The sequence below is a fragment of the Ambystoma mexicanum genome, chromosome 1q (assembly GCF_040938575.1).
Source record: "Ambystoma mexicanum isolate Mex_15411 chromosome 1q, UKY_AmexF1_1, whole genome shotgun sequence".
NCBI classification, from domain to species: domain Eukaryota; kingdom Metazoa; phylum Chordata; class Amphibia; order Caudata; family Ambystomatidae; genus Ambystoma; species Ambystoma mexicanum.
In genome coordinates this window covers 789405176-789427394 of record NC_090922.1, presented here as the reverse complement: position 1 = coordinate 789427394, position 22219 = coordinate 789405176, and the positions used below count along the sequence as shown (strand labels likewise).

General features: G+C 44.1%; 1 protein-coding gene across 7 annotated transcripts in view; it reads right to left on the bottom strand.

Annotated features, from left to right (window-relative positions):
- The window catches only part of PRG4 (proteoglycan 4), a 422062-nt gene that overhangs the window by 326324 nt on the left and 73519 nt on the right, over positions 1 to 22219 (bottom strand). For 6 of the 7 annotated variants that reach the window (XM_069641367.1, XM_069641368.1, XM_069641372.1 and 3 more), the window contains exons 4-5: positions 14038 to 14184; positions 3065 to 3211 (exon numbers count right to left, since the gene is read on the bottom strand). In XM_069641367.1, the coding sequence (XP_069497468.1) occupies positions 3065 to 3211; positions 14038 to 14184 (294 nt within the window). The remainder of the gene's footprint in view (positions 1 to 3064; positions 3212 to 14037; positions 14185 to 22219) is intronic. The other variant, XM_069641371.1, reaches the window with a different exon arrangement.

The following is a 22219-nucleotide window of genomic DNA, read 5'->3' as shown; positions in this document are numbered from 1 at the left end:
GAACACCTTGAACAGCACTGGTGGTGCCTACTAAACAGGAGTCTGCCTTTATAGTGGATACATCTAGGAAGACAGTTACCATTTGTAGCTATGGTTTTAATGGTAACAGTCACAGGGGTCATTTTATGGGGCAAATGAAAGGATCAGAATCATGTACCATTAGAGAACAGTTCCACCAATGAATCTGCAGTTTGCGCCATCATTTAACTTATATAAGTAATATGGCCGTGCGACCGATGCATTGCCAGGCAGATTTATAGTTAACTAAAAGTTTAAAAGTTAAGATAATTAATAAATTGATAATTAAAACGTGCAATAATTGAACCAGTAATACAACTGTAAAATGATTTTTTTTAAATAATTGTAATTATATATATATAATGAAACATAATAAAAAGTAATGAAGGCATAATAATTAACATGAATAAAAATAAAATAATAGTTACACATTTTTAAAAGTCTGCATTAACTTGAGAATATTAAAATAAAACATTGACAAGATACAATACCATTACACAGTGCAATAATATATGACAATAGACAAATGCTATTACAGAAATAAATCAATTATAATCTTATTATACATTAATCATAATAGTAGAACGTATCAGAATATTTAATACATCAAACCTTTCAATCTACAGGTTAAAACAAAAAGTGGACTTGCACATGTGCAAAAAGCCCATGTTTTGCTGGGCCACAGACATTACTTTGCTAATTGGAGGAGAATATGTATGGCCGAAATGCACATGGAAACCAATCAATGTTGTACATGCTACAGAAGCACAAGGGCATACAATCAGAATGGCTTTTTTTCAAACATATCAGGCTTTTTCTTTGACAAAAAAGGTAACTTTCCTGAAACCGCACTTTACTGGGTACAAAGAGAAACATAAGGAGTTCGGAGGTAAATCAGCTGGATTGCTACCAAAAGTATTTACATTTGCAGCCACTTGGTCCCATGTCATTAGCATGGGATTACGAGTGGTGATATGCAGGTGTAAAGCCCCATTTTTGGAGTCCATGTGATTCCATAGGCATTTTGGCAGATTTACCACGAGCATTAATTACGCACAGTAAATCCACTGATCACTGGCAGTAAAGTGACTTTTGCTGGAGGTGAATCCTCCACTTTACCTCCACACTCGAAATTCAGTGGTGCAGTTAAAGGCAGCAACTAGGTAACGGAATCACTGCCATTTTGTTTACTGTACCGCAAAACTTGTAGTGAGACCCATTGTTCCACACTGCCTCCTGGTGAACACAGGTGTAGGAGCAAGTGAATTTGTTGCGCATAATATAATAATTTAATCTTCCAAACCTTATGCGGGATAAGGCCTATGTCAGTGTAATATGGCTCCCAGCTCACAATAGCACACTTGCGGGCCTCATTACGACCCTGGCGGAAATCGCGGTGCAAAATGCACCATGGAGCACGGCGGAAAGCTGCCGATAGCGCCATGGGGGTTGGCAGATTTTCCGCCCCATTCCGACCTTGGCGGGGCGGTAAATCCCCATCCCCCATTTTACCCTTCCCCATTCCCATTTTTGCCCCATAGGGTATAATGGGAGTGGGGAAGGCGTTAATTACGCCACCTCAAAATACGGTGGCGTAATTAACGACAAGGTCCCGTAGCGCCATGGATTTCTCCGCCCGGAAAAACCAGGCGGAAAACGCTCCATGGCGCTACGGAAACTCGTAGTAGGGCGGACGGGTCCGCCACGAATAACGCTGGCGTAAACCCACTCCGCCAGGGTCGTAATGAGGCCCGCTGTCCGATATTGTCAAGAACTGTCAGCAGTGTTGTAATGTGAAAATAGGGGTATGGACATGTAGAATCATTCCAATGTAAGTGTACCTCAGTTTATTCTTTGATGAGGACATAGTCCGCAATTTGGCCGAGAAGACCTAGGGCATCATTACGTGTTCTGTGGTGTGGGAATAAACTGTGGTAACTCATTTGGCATCAGTTCACCACTGGTTCCCAGCAAAGCCGAATTCTGACCTTAGAGGTGAAGTGGAGAATTTACCTGCAGCATATAGTACATCTGAAGGACCAAGTGGTGGCAATGATAAACCTTTTGGGGGTTTACCACTAAAGTTGCTATGAGGCCCATAGTCTTCTCCAGTACATTTTGAACCATGTAGTTTTGGTGCATTTTCAGCACAGACCTGGGGGCGCAGTGTAAAGTCTGCCTTCATCGCTCCCACCCGTTCCGTGCAGATAATACACACGCAATTCTGCCTGTATGTATTTTCATGCAGGAGAGAGCATCTACAATCTGCATGGAATTCCACCTGGTTTTTGCACTTGACAAAAACAGTCTGAATCCGTGTATTGCCATATAAAATGTGCAGACACAGTGGGTGTCATTTACAATTGTTTCACGGATCGGATGTAGTTTGTGCACCTAAGCCCAAGAGCAGCTGGATTTCCATGTACAATCCACATTCCATCCATAAAACAATCAGAATTGCAGTCAGAAGACTGCTTACAGGCACGTGTAAGTGGTCCAGTTCATTCTCATATGACTCCCATTTTGATTTGGCTGGATAGCTGGTCAGTGATGCAGGTTCTGATGTGCATGACTGCACATTCTAACACTGTAAACATGCATTCCATTCACAGTGACTGCATTTGGCCCTATGCTTTCAGCACAGTTACTCCAGGGTGTAAAAATGTAGATTGCTGAGGCTTTGCAGCATTTTGAGTGATACCCATTTCAGTGGGTAGATGCACACGTGCAAACGATCCTTCCTGTATCCGGCTAACTTCATCCCTCATCAATCCCACCCTTGCACCTTCCGCATTGCACCACTGTCTCTCTTTTGACCCCTCCCTCTTCTAACCCTTTTGTTATTTTATCTAACTCCACACCCTATCTACCAAGGCCCCCATGCATGACTTTGCCCAGTCTGCCATACATGATCATGTGCAGAGTTTCTTGTCGAAGAAGCTCTTCTCCGATCCAAATAAACCCAAACACAAATTAAATACAAATTCCAACAGCTTGTGGTGTTGAATCACCATCTGATTGATCAGATGGACAGGTTTATTCTTACCTTGTGCATTTTTGGTGGGCTTTGTCGTCTGCCTTTTCTCATCTGACATTTCTGGGGGCTTTTTGGTTAGCTCTTTGCTGCCTCTTGTGGGAGTTGCCGATGTGGTAGAGGGTTTGGTTGGCAATGGAGTCGGCTTCTTTGTAGGTTCTGAAGTGACACATATTTCTGTTAGTTTGAAATATTTTAAGTATTCACAGCTCCATAAAACACACTGGTTCTTGAATCTCCTCCCTTAACTGAGTTCAAAATGTTGCCCTTCCTAAACTGTTTCGATTCTTGACTTAAAATGTGATGCAATTTTAGACGTACTCTCAATCTCTGTAAACAGTATAGATTTAGTCTTTGTTACATTTCCCTTTTGTAAAAGATGGAGGGAACATTGTGTGTCCCACACTATGATTTTGATTTTACTTGAGCAAGTCTAGTTTCCAGGCATTTGCCGAGATGTCACAGACATTTTCATTTGATATTTGAAGCTTTGGAAATGTGTGCATGATTTTCTGTAATTACCATCCCCCAGAACATGACACTCATAGAACTGGTATATTCGTTTTTAGGGTTTCAAAGATAGGGCAGTTAATAAAACCTGTTTTATCATGACTATATTGTCACTTTTATGATTTGTCAGTTTGACTTTTTTGATGGGTTGGACATGCCGACACTAATTTTCTAAAAACAGAACACAAACATGTTAAACTGTCGAGAGTTATACATTTACAAAATGTAGAGAAATTCTGAAAGTAGGTCACATGAATATTAGTTGCAAATGTTCCAAATACTTAACTCACATCAGTTCCATAAAAAATGAAAATGTACTGGTAAAACGTAATCAATTTGGATTCTTTCAGGACTTTTGATTTGGTGACATTGGAATCAGATGGCTGGGGGTCTCATATACCCCCTCACTTACCGTTTTCATTTGGCCTGGAATAACAAAAACGTTGCTTGTCTTAGATTGGAAGGAGTGTCCTGCCATGAGAGCAAAGGATTGTGATCCATTAAAGTCATGGGAAGAGTTGTCTCAGAATTCACACTAACGCACAAAATGAGGCTTGGAATGGGAGAACTTAGAAAACTGTGACCAAACAAAAGAAATGGAAGTGGACTCTTGAAATGAAAGTGGCCACGAAACAATGGGCCTCAATACAAGGTCGGCGGAAACCCACCAGTGCTACCGATGGGTTGTCGCCGACCTCACAATACCATTTCCGCTGCCTGATATCATGGTGCCACCGGGATATTAAAAGTCGCGGCGCCCCGGGAAGCCAGGTGGGGGAACTGTAAGACCCCATTCTCACGAAGTCCTATAGGAATGGGGACACGGAAGCACTGGCACCATTGCTAACCCTTGCCGGTTCTTCTGTGAAAAACATGCCTGCACGGGCCGGTCGTCCTGACAGGTCAGGCCTGCTGAGAGATACGTGGCCCTTCTGAAGTCAGAATCTGAATTGCTTATTGCTTAAAAGAAGGAGGCCCAGGAGTGTGCTTGGGGGCCTCACAAGCATCACTCAAGATCATGGGTGCCAAGTCTGTCTTCCGTCTAGTGATGTGGAGAGTTGAAGATTACTCCTCAGTCATTCATTTCCATTTGAATGCTGTAATCTGAGAACCCCATTTTAGTCAGATATATTCACACACGGACCAGGACCCAATGACACCCCTTCATACCTTAACCACTCTCGATCAGTTAGTCAAAGTCAAAGTAGGTGGCCCCTTTTACTACAGATCGTTTGATGGAATCTCTTACTGAACAGGCTAATAAATATCACTGGTCCTTCTAAATGTTTTAATGCGCTGTTTGGCCTGGCGATGAATGGCTTCCTTGGCGGTAGGCCCAGATCACACCGATGTTCAAAAAGGTCTGTTCACAGCTAACCCATTATCGTCCAATCGCCCCTTTGGATATTAAATTCAAATTCTGTTACCAGAGGTAAGCTGTAGACCACTGTCAATTCTGGATGGATAAAGGAGTTTTACAATTTTCTTTTTCAAACAACAACATGAGGGTAATGCAGCTAACAGCTTTTATGGGAAAATGAGTGTGTTATTTGCATCAATTCATGCAGACGGGGAATGAGACAGTGGTGAGTGCCGGGCCTTGCCTGGATGAGTCTCTTCCAGAATGATGTGTTCGAGTCTGAGTGAGGCACATTCAGATGCCTTCAAGTATGGATACCTGAAAATCAGTTAGGAGAGGGAAAATGAGGGCAGGAAAGTTCTGGAGAGATTATTGTTATGGCAATCCTGCCTGCATGTCAAGGTGTTAGGAGGCAAAGCGGACATATATTGTCACAGCCAGCATGGAAATGCCTTTTACTATGACAATATGGCAGAGTTGGGCATAACAACATAACAACACACGTGTGCCGTTATAGTGGGAATGCCATCATTAGTGGGCATAGAAAACATCAGTGTGTTCTTAAAGTAGCAATGCTGGCATTATTGGGCAGGACCAGCAGGAGTCTATTCTTATAGTGGCAATGCTGACGTTATTGGCCACAGCAAACAACAGTGTATTCTACAGTGGCAATACAAGTAAAATCGGGCATAGCCAGCCTGACAAAGTCTTCTAACAGCTGTAGATTTGGCATTCATCTGTTATGTTATATTATATGACATTTGTACTGAAAGTGCTGTGGGGATGAACGTATTTGGAAGACCACAGTCCTAGGTGTGAGAGGCGAAGAAAGGATTTCTAAAATACGTGTGTGCATTTCTAGCCAGCACAAAGGTAGGCAGGGAGTGGCTAGGTCCCTAATAGCAGCCCATAGCTATCAGGTGAGAGAACGGGTGCCGTGACAAATTGTCAAGGGAGTAGGAGAGTCAAAAGAGTCACATTATCTGAACGGCTCTACCAGATTGTGTGTGGGACTCAGCTGTTTTCTATTGGAGGTGCTGATGCATGTTGGGGCGTGTAGTCCAGCAGTGTTTATTGCAGGAGTATGGAGGTGGGTGGCCCATGCCCCAGGCATGGTATGGCTACGTTCAGTTGTGATGGAGTGCTTGACGTTCCAGTGAAGAAAGGCTGACATCTAGTTACCCCCACCTTGGATCCTACCGGATGACAATGCAAGAGTGGCAATATAAAAACTGAAGCTGGACCATAAGGGAAGAAAAGTGCGAGTGTGGAAACGCAAAACAGCAACACAATTCAATTGGGAAGCCCAAACCCTGGACCCTAAAGGAAAAAATTCAAGTATGTCAGTGTGAACAGCAGCAAAATTTAATTGGGAAATCCACACCCTGGACCCTAAGTGAGGAAAATGCAAATATGCCAGTGTAAAGCAGCATCAAAACTCAATTGGGAAACCCACACCCTGGGCCCTTATGGAGGAACATGCAAGTATAGAGGTACAAACAGCAGCAAAGGTCAATTGGGAATCTCACACCCCAGACCATAGAGGAAGAACATACAAGTATGGCCAAACCCAACAGTAGGTACATTAGAGTAGCTGGCTAACAAATCGTGCATTCTGGGGGAAGATTTATGAATGTCAAAGTGCTGAGTATAAAATGTGACAAATTTGAGTGAAACAAAACCTACACCTCAAGCACTCTGAGAAATACCATGTAGGTTATTAGGCACAGCCAATATGATTGTGTTGTATAGCGGAAAAACTGTTATTTTTTGGCACAGCTAACATGAGTGCGTTCTTACTGTTGCAATATTGGCAGTATTGGAAACAGAACATATGATTATGTGTTTACAGTGGCAATACTGCCCTTCTTTAGGCACAGCCAACACATGTGTTTTGGTATTGACATTATTGGGTACAGCCAGCAAGTGTGTGTGTGTTTACACTGGTAATGATGGCATGGTTTGGCACAGAGAGCAATAATGTGTCTTACATTGGGAATATTGGTATGATTAAATGCGGTTAGCATATATATGTACATGAACAAAGGCAATACTGTGATTATTTGGCACAGAGAGCATGTCTGTGCACAGAGGGTGTCTTACTGTGGTGATACTTGTATGATTAGAGACAGCCACTGTGTGTGTGCTCTTTGAATAATGTTGTTATGGGGGCATTCCCAGCAGAATGTGTTGCAACAGTTATAACACTGGCATTATTAAGCACAGCCTATATTGATATGTTCTTACAGCGACAGTACTTGCCTCAATTGTAACAGCCGGCATGAAGATTTCTTCTTAAAACAGCAGAATAATTACAAATATTGTGGGCACAAGCATCATGTGCAGTGTGTTTTACAGTGACAATGCTGGCATCATGAAAATGTTTTGGAAAATGTAGTGTTCATGATCTGGCATCGGATGGATTTTTTCATGCACTACACTACAGAAAATATTGTGATATGTATAGGTTTTTACCCAGTTTTTTCCCCACAAAAGGTAAAATCCACTTCTTAACACATTATTTTAAATTATTATTTGGGGAAACAATCACCCTGAATCCATTTTGTTTGATTTGTGCTCCCTCGCTGTGCTCATAGGTCATGCTCATTAAAGGAAATATGCCAATCTAATAAAAACATTACCAGATGGTGTGCAGTCATAAAATCGAAAAAAAATGTCAAAAGTCAAAAAAATCGAAAACATAATGCCGAAAAAAAAAAGTCGAATGATTTTTTTTTATTTATATTTATTTTTTGGCTCTCGCATGTATAAAAAAAGGTAAAAACAATGGGGGTCAGGGGAGAACCCCCCATTTCGAATCAAAAACGTAATAAAAAAGAAATTTGACTTTTTTTTCGACATTTTTTTTTCGATTTTTTGACTTTCAACTTTTTTGTTTTCGATGTTATGACTATAAACCTTACCAGATGCCATTGCTTTAAAGCACTTACAAACTATAATTGTTTTCAAATTCTACGTGCCTCATTACAAGTTTCATGGTATCCCGCTGGTAATTCCGGCAGGATACTGGGAAACTCCCCCGTACCGTCTCTGCCGCCTGATAACCCGGTACTACTGGGATGTTACAGGTGGTAAAGACTCCATAGTATGGGATTGCCAGAATTACCGGCCTCGGAAGTAACAGTGCCAGTGATTCTGGCATTTATTTGCTGGTAGGAGCCAGATCTACCAGCAGGTGAGGCCTGCCAGTAGATCTGTGCTCCCACTGGGAAACTTGTGTTTCCCAGGTCTGTAAAAAATGCTGGTTCAGGAATTACCAGCATTTTTACCAGCATTTTTACCAGAATTTGTTCCATGCCGCGGAAACTCTGAATGAGTCCCATAGTATATGTTGTTAGTTGTTGAAGGCACATTATCACCCTATCCCTTTTGCCTATGAAATTATCAGATGGGATTATTATTTTTTAGGAAAATGTGCATCTTTTTTCAGTAGTGGATGAATGAGAGATGTCGTTTTTAGATGTTTGTGTGTGTGTGTGTGTGTAATGGCAATGGTTGCAGGTATGAGCTATACGGCTCTCTGCATCCGTGGTTCCATTAACTTCTTGGAGAAACTGCACACCAGTACACAAGTATGACCATTAACATACTGTCTCAGGTGAGTGAGGGCACCATGGAAAGAAGTCAAGGTCCTTTTGTAATGTGGCTTTGTGAGCAGGGTGTGTGTGCTGTGCGATTGTTATTTTTTTTATTTTTTGCACAGTGGCCATTATGCCTGTTGGAAGCAATGGAGCTTATTTCAGGGGCAAATGACTTGGGTGTCTGGGCCCAGTCCTGATCTCCTGATTGCTTGATGAACACCTGACATAATCTGCAGTGGAAATTTGTCTTCTGTGAAAGGATGGTGAGCTAAAGGCTCTGGTTGAGACTCTAACCTGGGATATACGCTGGTAGAGAGACGCTCCCAGGACCCCCCCTTGTTTGTGCATATTAAGTAGTTTTGGGTTCTCACCCTCAGTTACTAGGGTAATCCAGACGTTGACCCCTTGCTCACTCTTCTTAGAGAGGCACAGCTCTTCCTCACTGACAAAAGCCCAACTAGGCCGAAACACGTGTCTGGGGTTGCTGTTGGTACTCTTGTTCAGAAGAGAATTGCCTGGCATTTTGGTACTGGACTGCCCTTGTGCAGGACAAAGCCTGATATGTATTGTACATTTCTCTTCTGTGAAAATGCTAGAGAGCTATAGAATCTGGTTGAGACTCTCCCAGGATATTGGCCGGTAGAGAGGGACTCCCAGGACCTCCTTTGTTTGTGCATATTAAGTAGCTTTGGGTTCTCATCCTAAATTACTAGGGTAATCCATACGTGGACCCCTTTCTCATTTTTCTTAGAGAGGCACAGCTCTGCCTCACGGACGAGGCCCAACCAGACCAAAACATGTGTCTGGGGTTGCTGTTGGTACTCTTGTTCAGAAGAGAATTGCCTGGCATTTTGGTACTGGACTGCCCTTGTGCAGGACAAAGACTGATATGTATTGCCAATACCTATATGTTTTATCTGGAAAACCAACACGTACTTTCCTCACCTATATGGATGCGTCACCTATCCATCTATGTACGCTACATCAACGACATTTTTGGTATTTGGACAAGCCCATCTGATGAATTGCAGGAACTTTTTGATATGATGAATGGGATGCACCCGAGAATCAAATTCACGACCCAAACCAGCCAATTGGTAATCAACTTCTTGGACGTCAAAATTTACAGCAAGGGCCACAATCTGGAGACCAGAATCTTCCCGAAAACCACCGACAGGAATAGCCCAGTTACCTCCGGGCTTCGTGCGCCATACAAATAAACAAACAAACAAACAAACAAACAAACAAACAAACAAGCCACCTATTAGCTACTAGCTTTCACCCTCAACGAACCATTGACAGTGTGCCATTGAGTCAATTCCTCCGCTACAGAAGGAACATCTCTGAGACCAATGAATATGAGCGCCAATCGACGTTGCTGCAGAAAAAATTCGGAGAGAGAGGCTACAACCCCACAATAATCGGGCATTGCAGAGAAAGTAAGATCAATCAACAGAGAAACACTCCTAACACCCAAGCCTCCTAAAAGGGGCGAACCACTTGTCTATGTGACCACACATTCCACCCAGAGTCACAGAATCAAAAAGATAATACAAAGGAACTGGCCTGTGCTCCAAATGGACCCCCATCTACAGTCATTGTTTCAACAACCACCCACCTTTGCCTATAGGAACAGCAAGGCATTGACTAACAGCTGTCAGCACTGTGGGAACATAATATTAGGTAACACCATTACACATCCACACTCAGGTAAGATTATTTGTCTCAAACACTCATGTACTTGCGATTCTACCAATGTAGCTTATGGACTGAAATGCCCATGTCGATATTACTATGTAGGGATGACAACGAGGAAAGCCAAAACGAGGTGGACAGAGCACAAGTCAAATATCTGCACCAAAAATGTGAAATCACCTGTAGCCATGCACTTTGTCGAGGCTAGACATACTGTTGCTCAATTAAAATGTGTGATTCTGGAACAGATTAAACTAGGTAACAGAGGGGGAGACATCCAAAAGCGATTGTTACAAAGAGAGATCCTATGGGTTGATCTTCTTGATTCACTCAGCCCGAGAGGCATGAATTGTGACTTTAATTTAATGTGCTTTGTGTAATGTTTACATGAACCATGGAGTTGGGCGTTGATAATTGTTGTGTCTGTTTGAGAGTCAACTAACAGCGACATTAGACTGTGAGTGGGAAGTTTGCCATGAGGAGCAAAACTGAGTCACTCTCTTTTGAATGGTTATGCTCCCTCTAATATCAGAGTTGCTTCCTAATAAGATTGGTGTTTACAGATTGTGAGCGGGCTAATACCTGAGAGCTTCCATGATTTGTTGCTCCTAAAGGTAGCTTGTAGAGTATCCTATATTATCCTCAATGTCCCCTCCAGAGGGGGATGATGATTATATACTCAAGCACAGGTCCTTATACCGATTATGCAATCCTCGGAGGGGCATACTATTGCGATGGCCTTGTAGCCGTGTCTCACACAAACCACTGACCCACAGCAGGAGTGGGGCACCCCGCAGAACTTATTCCACGACCATGCCCCATTGCCTGCCCACTGTTATTTACTCTTGAAATCCTACCTTCCACATCTAGTCTACATGAGGTGGTAGACCCACAGGAGCTTATTCCATGTACACATACTCTAACGCTAGCCATGTTCTACATGAGCCGCTGACCCACAGCAGGAGTGGGGCACCCCGCCGAACTTTACTCTGCAACTATGCCCCTCTGCCTGCCCATCTTCATCCAATTTTTTGTATCAATTCTTTTTATAATCATATGTTCCATGCCTAGTCCATTAGAGGTCGCTGACCCACAGGAGTCCATACACATATACCTAAACACTGTAGGTCGAGTAATAAGATATATATATATTGAAACATAATAAAAAGTAATGAAAGCATAATAATTAACAGGAATAAAAATAAAATAATAGTTAAACATTTTTAAAAGTTTGCATTAACTTTTAACTTGAGAATGATATTAAAATAAAACATTTACAAGACACGATAACATTATACAGTGAAATAATATATGACAATAGACAAATGCTATTACAGAAATAATTCAATTATAATCTTATTGTACATTAATCATAATAATAGAATGTATCAGAATATTTTGATACATTAAACCTTTCAATGTCCAGGTTAAAACAAAAAATGGACTTGGACATGTGCAAAAAGCCCATGTTTTTCTGGGCCACAGACATTACTTTGCTAATTGGAGGAGAATATGTACAGCTGAAATGCACATGGAAACCGATGTTGTACATGCTACAGAAGGACGGGGGTGTAAAATTAGAATGGCCTTTTTTTTCAAACATATTAGTCCTTTTCTTTGACAAAAAAGGTAACTTTCCTGAAATCGCACTTTACTGGGTGCATAGAGAAACATAAGGAGTTTGGCGGTAAATCAGCTGGATTGCTGCCCAAGGTACTTATATTTGCAGCCACTTGGTCCCATGTCATTAGCATGGGATTACGAGTGGTGATATGGAGGTGTAAACCCCCATTTTTGGAGTCCATGTGATTCTATAGGCATTTTGGCAGATTTACCACGAGCAGGAAATCCCACAGGAAATCCACTGATCATTGGCAGTAAAGTGCCTTTTGCTGGAGGTGAATCCTCCACTTTACCGCTGCACTCGAAATTCAGTGGTGCAGTTAAAGGCAGCAATTAGGTAACAGAATCACTGCCATTTTGTTTACTGTACCGCAAAACTCGTAGTGAGACCCATTGTTCCTTCATGGCTCCTGGTGAACACAGCCTATGTCAGTGTAATATGGCTCCCAGCTCAAAATAGGGAAATGCGCACTTGCTGAGCGATATTGTCAAGAACTGTCAGCAGTGTTGTAATGTGAAAATAGGGGTATGGACATGTGGAATCATTCCAAAGTAAGTGTACCTCAGCTTATTCTTTGATGAGGGCATAGGGCCTCATTACAAGTGAGGCAGTAAGGGGTTAACGGCACCAGTAAAGGTGCCGGCGCCGTTAACCTTGTACTGCCTCATTACGTGGTCCCCTCATGGGACCCGCTCTGGACGTCTGGTTTTACCCGATGTCCTTTGCGGGTCCCGCGAGGGGACCAGCATGCTAACAATAGGCCCTTCATTAACAGGTCCGCTGTTAGCATGCTCCCCATTCCCATTGAGCCCTATGGGGGCTCGAATGGGAATGGGGATGGTCCGGGTCTGGGTTCCCTGAATGGGGAAATACCGGCCCTGCAAAGTAGGAATGGCCCGGTATTTCCCCATTCAGGGACCACGGACCCGGACCCGAGTTTGGAGGCAGCCATGCCCTTATTAAGGGTATGAGGCCCATAGTCCGCAATTTGCCCAAGAAGACATGGGGTCTCATTACGTGTTCTGTGGTTTGGGAATACATTGTGGTAACTAACTTGGCATCAGTTTACCACTGATTCCAGCACAGCTGAATTCTGACCTCAGAGGTGATGTGGAGAATTTACCTCCAGCATATAGTACATCTGAAGGACCAAGTGGTGGTAATGATAAACATTTTGGGGATTTACCGCCAAACTTGCTATGAGGCGCATAGTCTTCTCCAGTACATTTTGAACCATGTAGATTTTGTGCATTTTCAGCACAGACCTGGGGGTGCAGTGTAAGGTTTTCCTTCATCGCTCCCACCCGTTCCGTGCAGATAATGCACACGCATCTCTGCCTGTATGTATTTTCATGCAGGAGAGAGCATCTACAATCTGCATGGAATTCCACCTGGTGTTTGCACTTGCAACTAAAAAGCACAGACACAGTGGGTGTCATTTACGATTGTTTCACGAATCGCGTGTGGTTTGTGCACCTAAGCCCAAGAGCACCTGGATTTACATGTACTACCACATTCCATCCATAAAACAATCAAAATTGCAGTCAGAAGTCTGCTTACAGGCACGTGTAAGTGGTCCAGTTCATTCTCAAATGACTCCCATTTGGTTTAGGCTGGACAGCTGGTCAGGGGTGCAGGTTCTGATGTGCATGCCTGCACATTCTAACACTGTTAACATGCATTCCATTCACAGTGACTGCATTTGGCCCTATGCTTTCAGCACAGTTACTCCAGGGTGTAAAAATGTAGATTGCTGAGGCTTTGCAGCATTTTGAGTGATACCCATTTCAGTGGTTAGATGCACACGTGCAAACGATCCTTCCTTAAATTCCTTCTTGTTGTCTACAAATCGATCCATGTGCTAGCTTCCTGTACCCGGCTAACTTCATCCCTCATCAATCCCACCCTTGCACCCCGTGATCTCCCTGTCCACCTTCCGCATTGCACCACTGTCTCTCTTTTGACCCCTCCCTCTTCTAACCCTTTTGTTATTTTATCTAACTCCACACCCTATCTACCAAGGCCCCCATGCATGACTTTGCCCAGTCTGCCATACATGATCATGTGCAGAGTTTCTTGTCAAAGAAGCTCTTCTCCGATCCAAATAAACCCAAACACAAATTAAATACAAATTCCAACAGCTTGTGGTGTTGGATCACCATCTGATTGATCAGATGGACAGGTTTATTCTTACCTTGTGTATTTTTGGTGGGCTTTGTCGTCTGCCTTTTCTCATCTGACATTTCTGGGGGCTTTTTGGTTAGGTCTTTGCTGCCTCTTGTGGGAGTTGCCGATGTGGTAGAGGGTTTGGTTGGCAATGGAGTCGGCTTCTTTGTAGGTTCTGAAGTGACACATATTTCTGTTAGATTGAAATATTTTAAGTATTCACAGCTCCATAAAACACACTGGTTCTTGAATCTCCTCCCTCAACTGAGTTCAAAATGTTGCCCTTCCTAATTTGTTTCGATTCTTGACTTAAAATGTGATGTAATTTTAGATTTACTTTCAATCTCTGTAAACAGTATAAAGGGTCCTCATCACGAGTTGGACGCTAAGTTGGGATCACAGGTTTGGCGGAACGGTAGGTCCCCATTCCCTATTGGGCCCATTCGGGAATTTCCCATTCCCCATTGAGCCCAATGGGGAATGTTCGGCGCTATTACCGCCAGCAGTAATAGCGGCGAAAATAGGCAGAATTGCTCCAGATTTGGGTAAATCCGCCAAGCCCGTGATTTGGCGAACCCTTAAATGCGGCAGTAATAGCATTACCGCCGCATTTAAGGGTTAGCGTCAAACTCGTGATGAGGTAGTTGGTCTTTGTTACCTTTCCCTTTTGTAAAAGATAGCAAGAACATTGTTTGTCCCTTTTAGTCACACTAGGATTTTCATTTTACTTGAGCAGGGCTTCTTCCCAGGCATTTTCCAAGATGTCACAGACATTTGCATTTTTTATTTGAAGCTTTGGAAATGTGTGCATTCTTTTCTGTAATTGCCATCCCCAAATACATAACACTCATACATGAAACACTTGTGTATGGGTGCGATATAGATACAATATCATATCATATCATATCATAGAACTGGTCTCTTAGTTTTTCAAAGAAAGGGTAGTTAATAAAACCAGCTTTTTCATGAATATAGTGCAACTTATATGATTTGTCAGTGTGACTTTTTTGATGGGTTGGACATGCCGACACTTATTTTCTAAAAACAGAACACAAACATGTTAAACTGTCGAGCGGTATACATTTAAAACATGTAGAGAAATTCTGAAAGGGGGTCACATGAATATTTGTTGCAAATGTTCAAAAAATGATTTGGTGATATTGGAATCAGATGGCTGGGGGTCTCATATACCCCATCACTTAGCGTCTTCATTTGGCATGTGATAACAAAAAACATTGCTTGTCTCGGATTGGCTAAGGAGTGTCCTGTCATGAGAGCAGAGGATTACGATCCATCAAAGTCATGGGAAGTTGTCTCAGAATTCACACTAAAGCACAAAATGAGGCTTGGAATGAGAAAACTGACCAAAAAAAGAAATGGAAGTGGTCTCTTGAAATGAAAGTGGCCACAAAACAATGGGCCTCATTACGCGGTCGGCGGTAACCCACCGGTGCTACCGGCGTGTTGTCGCTGACCTGGTCATCCAGACGTGGACCCCTTGGTCACTTTTCTTAGAGAGGCACAACTCCACCTCACTGATAAGGCCCAACCAGGCCAAAACACGTGTCTGCGTTGCTGTTGGTACTCTTGTTCAGAAGAGAATTGCTTGGCATTTCGGTGCTGGACTGCCTTTGGGCAGGACAAAGACTGATATTTATTGGACATATCTCTTCTGTGAAAAGGGATAGTGAGCTAAAGAATCTGGTTGAGACTCTCCCGGGTTTTGGCCGGCAGAGAGGGACTCCCAGGACCCCCCTTGTTTGTGCATATTAAATAGCTTTGGGTTCTCACCCTATGTTACTAGGGTAATCCAAACGTGGACCCCTTCCTCACTGTTCTTAGAGAGACACAGCTCCGCCTCACTGATGAGGCCCAACCAGTCTGAAACACGTGTCTGGGGTTGCTGTTGTTACTCTTGTTCAGAAGAGAATTGTCTGGCATTGCAGTGCTGGACTGCCCTTGGGCAGGACAAAGACTGATATGTATTGGACATTTCTCTTCCATGAACTAAAAAATCTGGTTGAGGCTCTCCCGGGATATTGGCCGGTAGAGAGGAACTACCAGGATGCTCCCTTGTTTGTTGCAGGTCTAGGAACCATTGCTTGACTCGAGGGTTAGAGTCCTTTCATTAGCTTATCCATACTAATGGAGAGTGATCTGTGACAACAGCGAACTTCCTTCCAAAACGGTAGTATCTTAGATGGGTGATGGCCCATTTGATGGCAAGGTCCTCTAATTCTAACACAGAGTCGTTTTTTTCACGTGGGTAGAGTTTTCGACTAGTGAATAGGATAGGGTGTTGTAATCCATCACAGACTTGTGACAAAACTGCTCCTAATCCTGTAAGAGAGGCAAACTCTTTTGAAAAGTCCACTACCTTTAGGATTGGGTTCTGGTAGAGGGTTTGTTTTAAGCTGTTGTAACACACCTCGTCCTCGTCAGTCCAATTAATTTTCTGGGGTTCGGCGTTCTTTAATTTATCTTTCAACCTAGCTGTTCTGTCTGAGAAATTATGGTAATAACTGATTAAACCTAAGAATGCCCTGAGGTCTCTCTTGGTTTTGGGCTTGGGGGTATCTTGGACAGCTTTCACTTTTTCTCGTTGAGTCTGGAAACTGCCATTCCCTACAAAGAAGCCAAGGTATTTCATGACTGATTGGACCAGCTTACATTTAAATGGATTGGCAGTTAAGCCAGCTTCTCTCAGGGCTCTCATAATAGTAAAGAGATGGAAAAGATGGTCTTCCCGCGCCATACTATAAATGACTTTGGGCCTCATAATGACCCAGCCGGTAGAGGGTTAATGCGCCGGTAGAGCTGCCAGCGCCGTTAACCCACTACCGCCTCATTATGAGGTAAAACCAGGTATCCTTAGCGGGACCCGCTAGCAGACCAGGATACTAACCACTGGCCCGTCTTTAACGGGCCCATTGTTAGCATCCTCCCCATTCCCATTGAGCCCTATGGGGGCTCAAATGGGAATGGGGATGTACTGAGTCCGGGTCCCGGGAAAGGGAATTACCGGGCCCTCCAAGGTCAGAATGGCCCGGTATTACCCCATTCCAGGAACCCAGACCCGGTACCCGGTATGGTGGTAGCCATGCCGCTAAAAGTGGCATGGCTACCTCCATACTCATAATGAGGCCCTATGTCATCTATATAAGCCCCACAGAAATCGGGGTAGGGCTGTATATTATGTCCATAAGCTGTCGGAAAGTGGCAGGGGCCCCATGCAAGCCAAAAGGGAGAACTTTGAACAGGAATAGGCCTAGGAGCGTCGAGGAAGCTGTCTTTTTCATATCAGACCTGCCAGTACCCCTTGGTTAAGTTTATAGTTGATAGGAAGGTGGCCTTTCTGAGATTATCAATCAATTCGTCAATGCGTGGCATGGGATAGGCATTGAAGTCAGAGATGGCGTTGACCTGTTGGAATTCTATGCAAAACCTCCAAGAATGGTCAGGTTTTGTGACCAATGCTATAGGGGAGGACCATGGGCTTGAAGAGGGTTTGATAATACTCGCCCTTAGCATTTTGTTCACTTCCTCAACCATTATCTGTCTACGGGCTTCCAGGAGTCCATATGGATTCAAATGGACCACTTTTCCCTTTAGGGTTCTGATATAATGATAAGTCCCTTGCACTCTCAATGATTTCTCACAGAATATATCAGGGAATGTTGTGACTAAGGGCCTCATTACACGGAAGGCGGTAAGCCATGGCGCTATTAGCACCATGGCCGCCACCGGTACCTTACCGGTCCACCTTGGTGGATGGCGGAATTAGCGCCATATTCCAAGGTGTGTGGGGGCGCTAATTCCGCCATCCACCATTGCCCCTTCACCATTGCCAGTCAGCCCCATATGGCTCCATGTTAATGGTGAAGGTGCTAATTACGGTACCGCAAATTGCGGTACCGTAATTAGCACCAAGGTCCCTTTGCGGGTCCCGTACTTAACGCCTGTAATAACCAGGCATTAAGGGAGGACCCGCAAAGGGACCTCGTAGTAAGGCGGTAAGGGTTTACCGGTACCGGTACCCTTACCGGTACCAGTAAACCCATACCACCTTCCGTGTAATGAGGCCCTAAATCTTTTAAGTCTTCTTGTTGTGGACTAGATAGTTCTTGGGGAATGAATTCAAAGTTATCTATTTCTTCTGGTACCAAACAAGATAGTATCGTGGCATTGGTGTCGGAAGGATTTTCCTTCCACTCTTTTAAGAGATTTACGTGGTAGAGATGGGTCTTTTGTTTCTTGTCAGGTTGGGCTACTTTGTAGGTACAGGTCCCTGTTCGTTCTAATATTACATACGGCCCATGCTACTTTGTGAGAAGTTTATTTTCAGAGGTAGGTAAGAGGACTGATACTTTTTGTCCTATTGAAAATTATCTTAAGTTTACCTTTTTTGTCTTAAGTGGACTTTTGTTGTGCTTGGGCTTTTTTTTTCCATATGAGTATTGTATAGGAGGAAAGGTTGTTTAGGCCCCCTCCCCTCCATTCTCTCCCCGCATGCACACTATGCTCGTCCCACGGCTGCCCGTTCACCTGTGGCCAGAGTTGTCGGACAGCCACGGGACGACACATATGAGTGCAACGTCCAGAAGAGGGCTGATTACTGACTCCATTTTGTACGGAATCCTGATTCTATCTTGTATATGCCAAAGCAGGCCTCACAGCAAAGCCAGCCGGCAGGCCTGCAGCTCTCCCCACTGCGCACAGTTATATAAAGGGGTTTGAACCAGAGTGAACAGGATGACGAGGAAATCTGTTACTCTCTTCTAAAAAACATTTTATTTGTGCAATACAAAATAATCTATACGTGTTTAAAACAATTCATAATATTTCAACAATTTCTAATAATTGGCCCTCATTCCGAGTTAGGACTACAACATGGAGTAAATAGCTCCATGGTTGGTAACCATGGAGCTATTTACTCAATGGAATACCGGCATGGTGAATGGAGTAATTACCGGTCCATTCCAAGGTTGGATGGACCTGTAATTCCCCATTCACCATAGCCCTTCCCCATCCCCATTTCTGCCCCCATAGGGCTCAATGGGAATGGGGAAGGAGGTAATTACGGCACCGTAAATTACGGTGCCGTAATTTACTCCAAGGTCACTTTGCGGGTCCCATAATTTACTCCTGCTAAAAGCAGGAGGTAAAGAGGGACCCGCAAAGGGAACTCGGAATACGGAGGTAAGGGATTACCGCCATCGGTGCCCTTACAGGCGCCGGTAATCCCTTACCTCCAACCTCGGAATGACCCCCAATGACATTGTTTATCAACTTCTGACCTAAAACAAACTCACCACACTGGTGATGTCTTCACCTATGGCCTATAAAATAATATAACATAGTGTATCAAAATGTGGCGTCACCACGATATTTGCTTTTATCATCATCATACCCGGTTGAAGCAGCTCCCACGCCACGCTTCATGAAACCACCTCTCTCTGCAGTCCCCAGCGTCTTAGCATGCTGCACACAGTGGACCGACTCACAGCAATTCTCTCCAGCAGCTTGCCTCTCCCAAAATAAGGTTCCCTGCTGGTCACGCAGGCCTCCCTCCTGCTTCTTCCTGTGTTGCTTTCCCTCTCTGATTTTATACACCTGCAACCTTTGAACAGGTTGCAGGTGTGCCTTCCCAATAAAATTTGCCTGACCATGATTAAGGGGACATGCCTGACCTTCACAACTCTTTGCAGGCATCTTCATGGTCCCAGTACTAAAGTGGTGAAATGGTATAGTGTTCATTACTCTCCTCTGCCTCTTCCTTGTCTCAGTACTGTCAAGTGTCACATGATGGGGAATGAGGGAAGCTGACTTACAATAACCTATAAAGGTCGGGGAAAGGTTAGGTTGGTCGTCAATTGGGAAAGGGGGATACCATGTCTTGCCTGGGTGCACGGCACACAGGAGTCTTCTTATAGTTGATCCTCCCTCACTTCTCCACCCGCAGGGTCCAGAACAAGTGCGATGGCCTTTCCCTGGCCACCTGAGAAGAGAATCCAGGGGGTTTAGGAGTGAGGATACCTTCAGGTTTCTCATAGTAGACAGAAATGATAATACTGATCCTGCAGGTTGCTGTTCTGATTTGCTTATTTGTTGATGTGCTTTGCACCCTGAAGTAAACTGCACTGAGAATAGGCATGTGTGGCTGGCTGGCATACCCCGGAGCAGATGTTGGGGGGAGGCGAAAGTTGGTGTGCTGCTGCATACTGGGACCCTCTGTGCTCTCTCCCCACCTGTCGCCTCACCCTGGTTTGGTGCGGTTTGTTGTGGTGCAAATATCTTGGAAACCGTGCATCCTAGGGCCTGGACCTTGAGGTTTGTTCCTCGTACCGTGACCGGTCCTCCTACGACCAAATTGATGTTTTGCCGATTTCAGTTAACCACCTCATGTGTGAAGGTACTGAAATACGGGGAAAGGGGTGGGGTGTCCAAATGTCAGGTAGCCAGTAATGTCCGTAGGGTCCTAACAGGTAACTATGCAACATTTGGTGCAGATTGGTGAAACAGTGTGGAATTGTATAAGGAACAATGCTTCGCTATGCCGCAAACCCACAAACACATTTTTACTTGTGCTGAAATCCGGGGAACGGGGTGAGTTGTCCAAATGTCATGTAGTCAGTAAAGTCTGGAGGCTCCTAACAGGTAACTATGCAATATTTGGTACAGATTGGTGAAACAGTGTGGAATTCTATAAGGAACAATGCTCCACCAAGCCACAAACCCACAAACAAATGTTGACTTCTGCTGAAATCCAAGAAACAGGATAGGTTGTCCAAATGTCATGTAGCCAGTAATGTCCAGAGGGTCCTAAGAGGTAACTATGCAAAAGTGGGTGCATATTAGTGAAACAGTGTGGAATTGTATAAAAAACAATGCTTTGCCACAAACACATTTTAACTTTTGCTGAAATCCGGGGAAAGAGGTGGGCTGTCCAAATGTCATGCAGGCAGTAATGTCCAGAGGATCCTAACAGGCAACTATGCAACATTTGGTGCAGATTGGTGAAATGGTGTGGAATTGTATAAGGAACAATGCTTCACGACAAATCCCCCCACAAACACATTTTGACTTTTATTGACATAGATTGAAAGAATCACACTGTACACTGAGATATATTCATTGTACATTGAGATGCATATACTGTACATTGAGCTACATATATTACATATTGAAATGTATACACTATATGTTGAGATATATACAATATATACTGAGATGTAAACACAGTGGGCCTCATTACACGGAAGGCGGTAATCCAGGGTGCTATTAGCACCCTGGACCATGCCGGTAAATTACCGGCACCGCCTTGGCGGAAAGGGGATTTACCGCCCCATTCCAAGGTTGGAGGGGCGGTAAATCCCCTTTCCGCCATTGCCCTTCCCCATTCCCATTTCTGCCCCATAGGGCTCTATGGGAATGGGGAAGGCGCTAATTACGGCACCGCAATTTTGCGGTGCCGTAATTAGCTCCGAGGTCCCTTAGCGGGTTGGTACTTAACGCCTGCAAGAAGCAGGCGTTAATTCCTCCAACCCGCAAAGGGACCTCGTAGTACGGCGGTAAGGGTTAACGGTCACCGTTGCCATTAACGGTGACCGTTAACCCTTACCGCCGTCCGTGTAATGAGGCCCAGTATATTAAGATGCATCCATTTTTATATTGAAATGCATATAGTGCAGATTGAAATGCATACATTGCATAGCAACCTATGTTTATTATATAGTGAGATGTGAAATGCTACACCCACCCCCCAAAACTTCACTAAGGACAAAGAATGGTGTGACAACATCCAAACAGCCATGCGCAATAAGATCAGCTCTCTCCAAGCCAAAATCTTGAACACCAAACTAACACTATCCACCCACACTACACCCTCCCCACCACTACTGCCCCCATCACCCACTGAGGCCCCACCCACCTTCTCGTTTAAAACCATCCAAGAAAACGACATGATCAACATTATGAAAAACATAAAACCCTCCAATTGCAAAGGCGACCCCTGTCCTGCCTCCATCATCAAAGACTGCGCAGACACCCTGGCCCCTTTCCTAACAGCCTTCGTCAACGCCTCTTTCACCACAGGGAGAGTCCCCGCCTGCCTAAAGGAAGCATGGGTCCGACCACTCATAAAGAAACCCACTCTTGACCCCACCTCCCCTAATAACTACCGCCCCATCACCACTGTCCCTTTCCTCCTC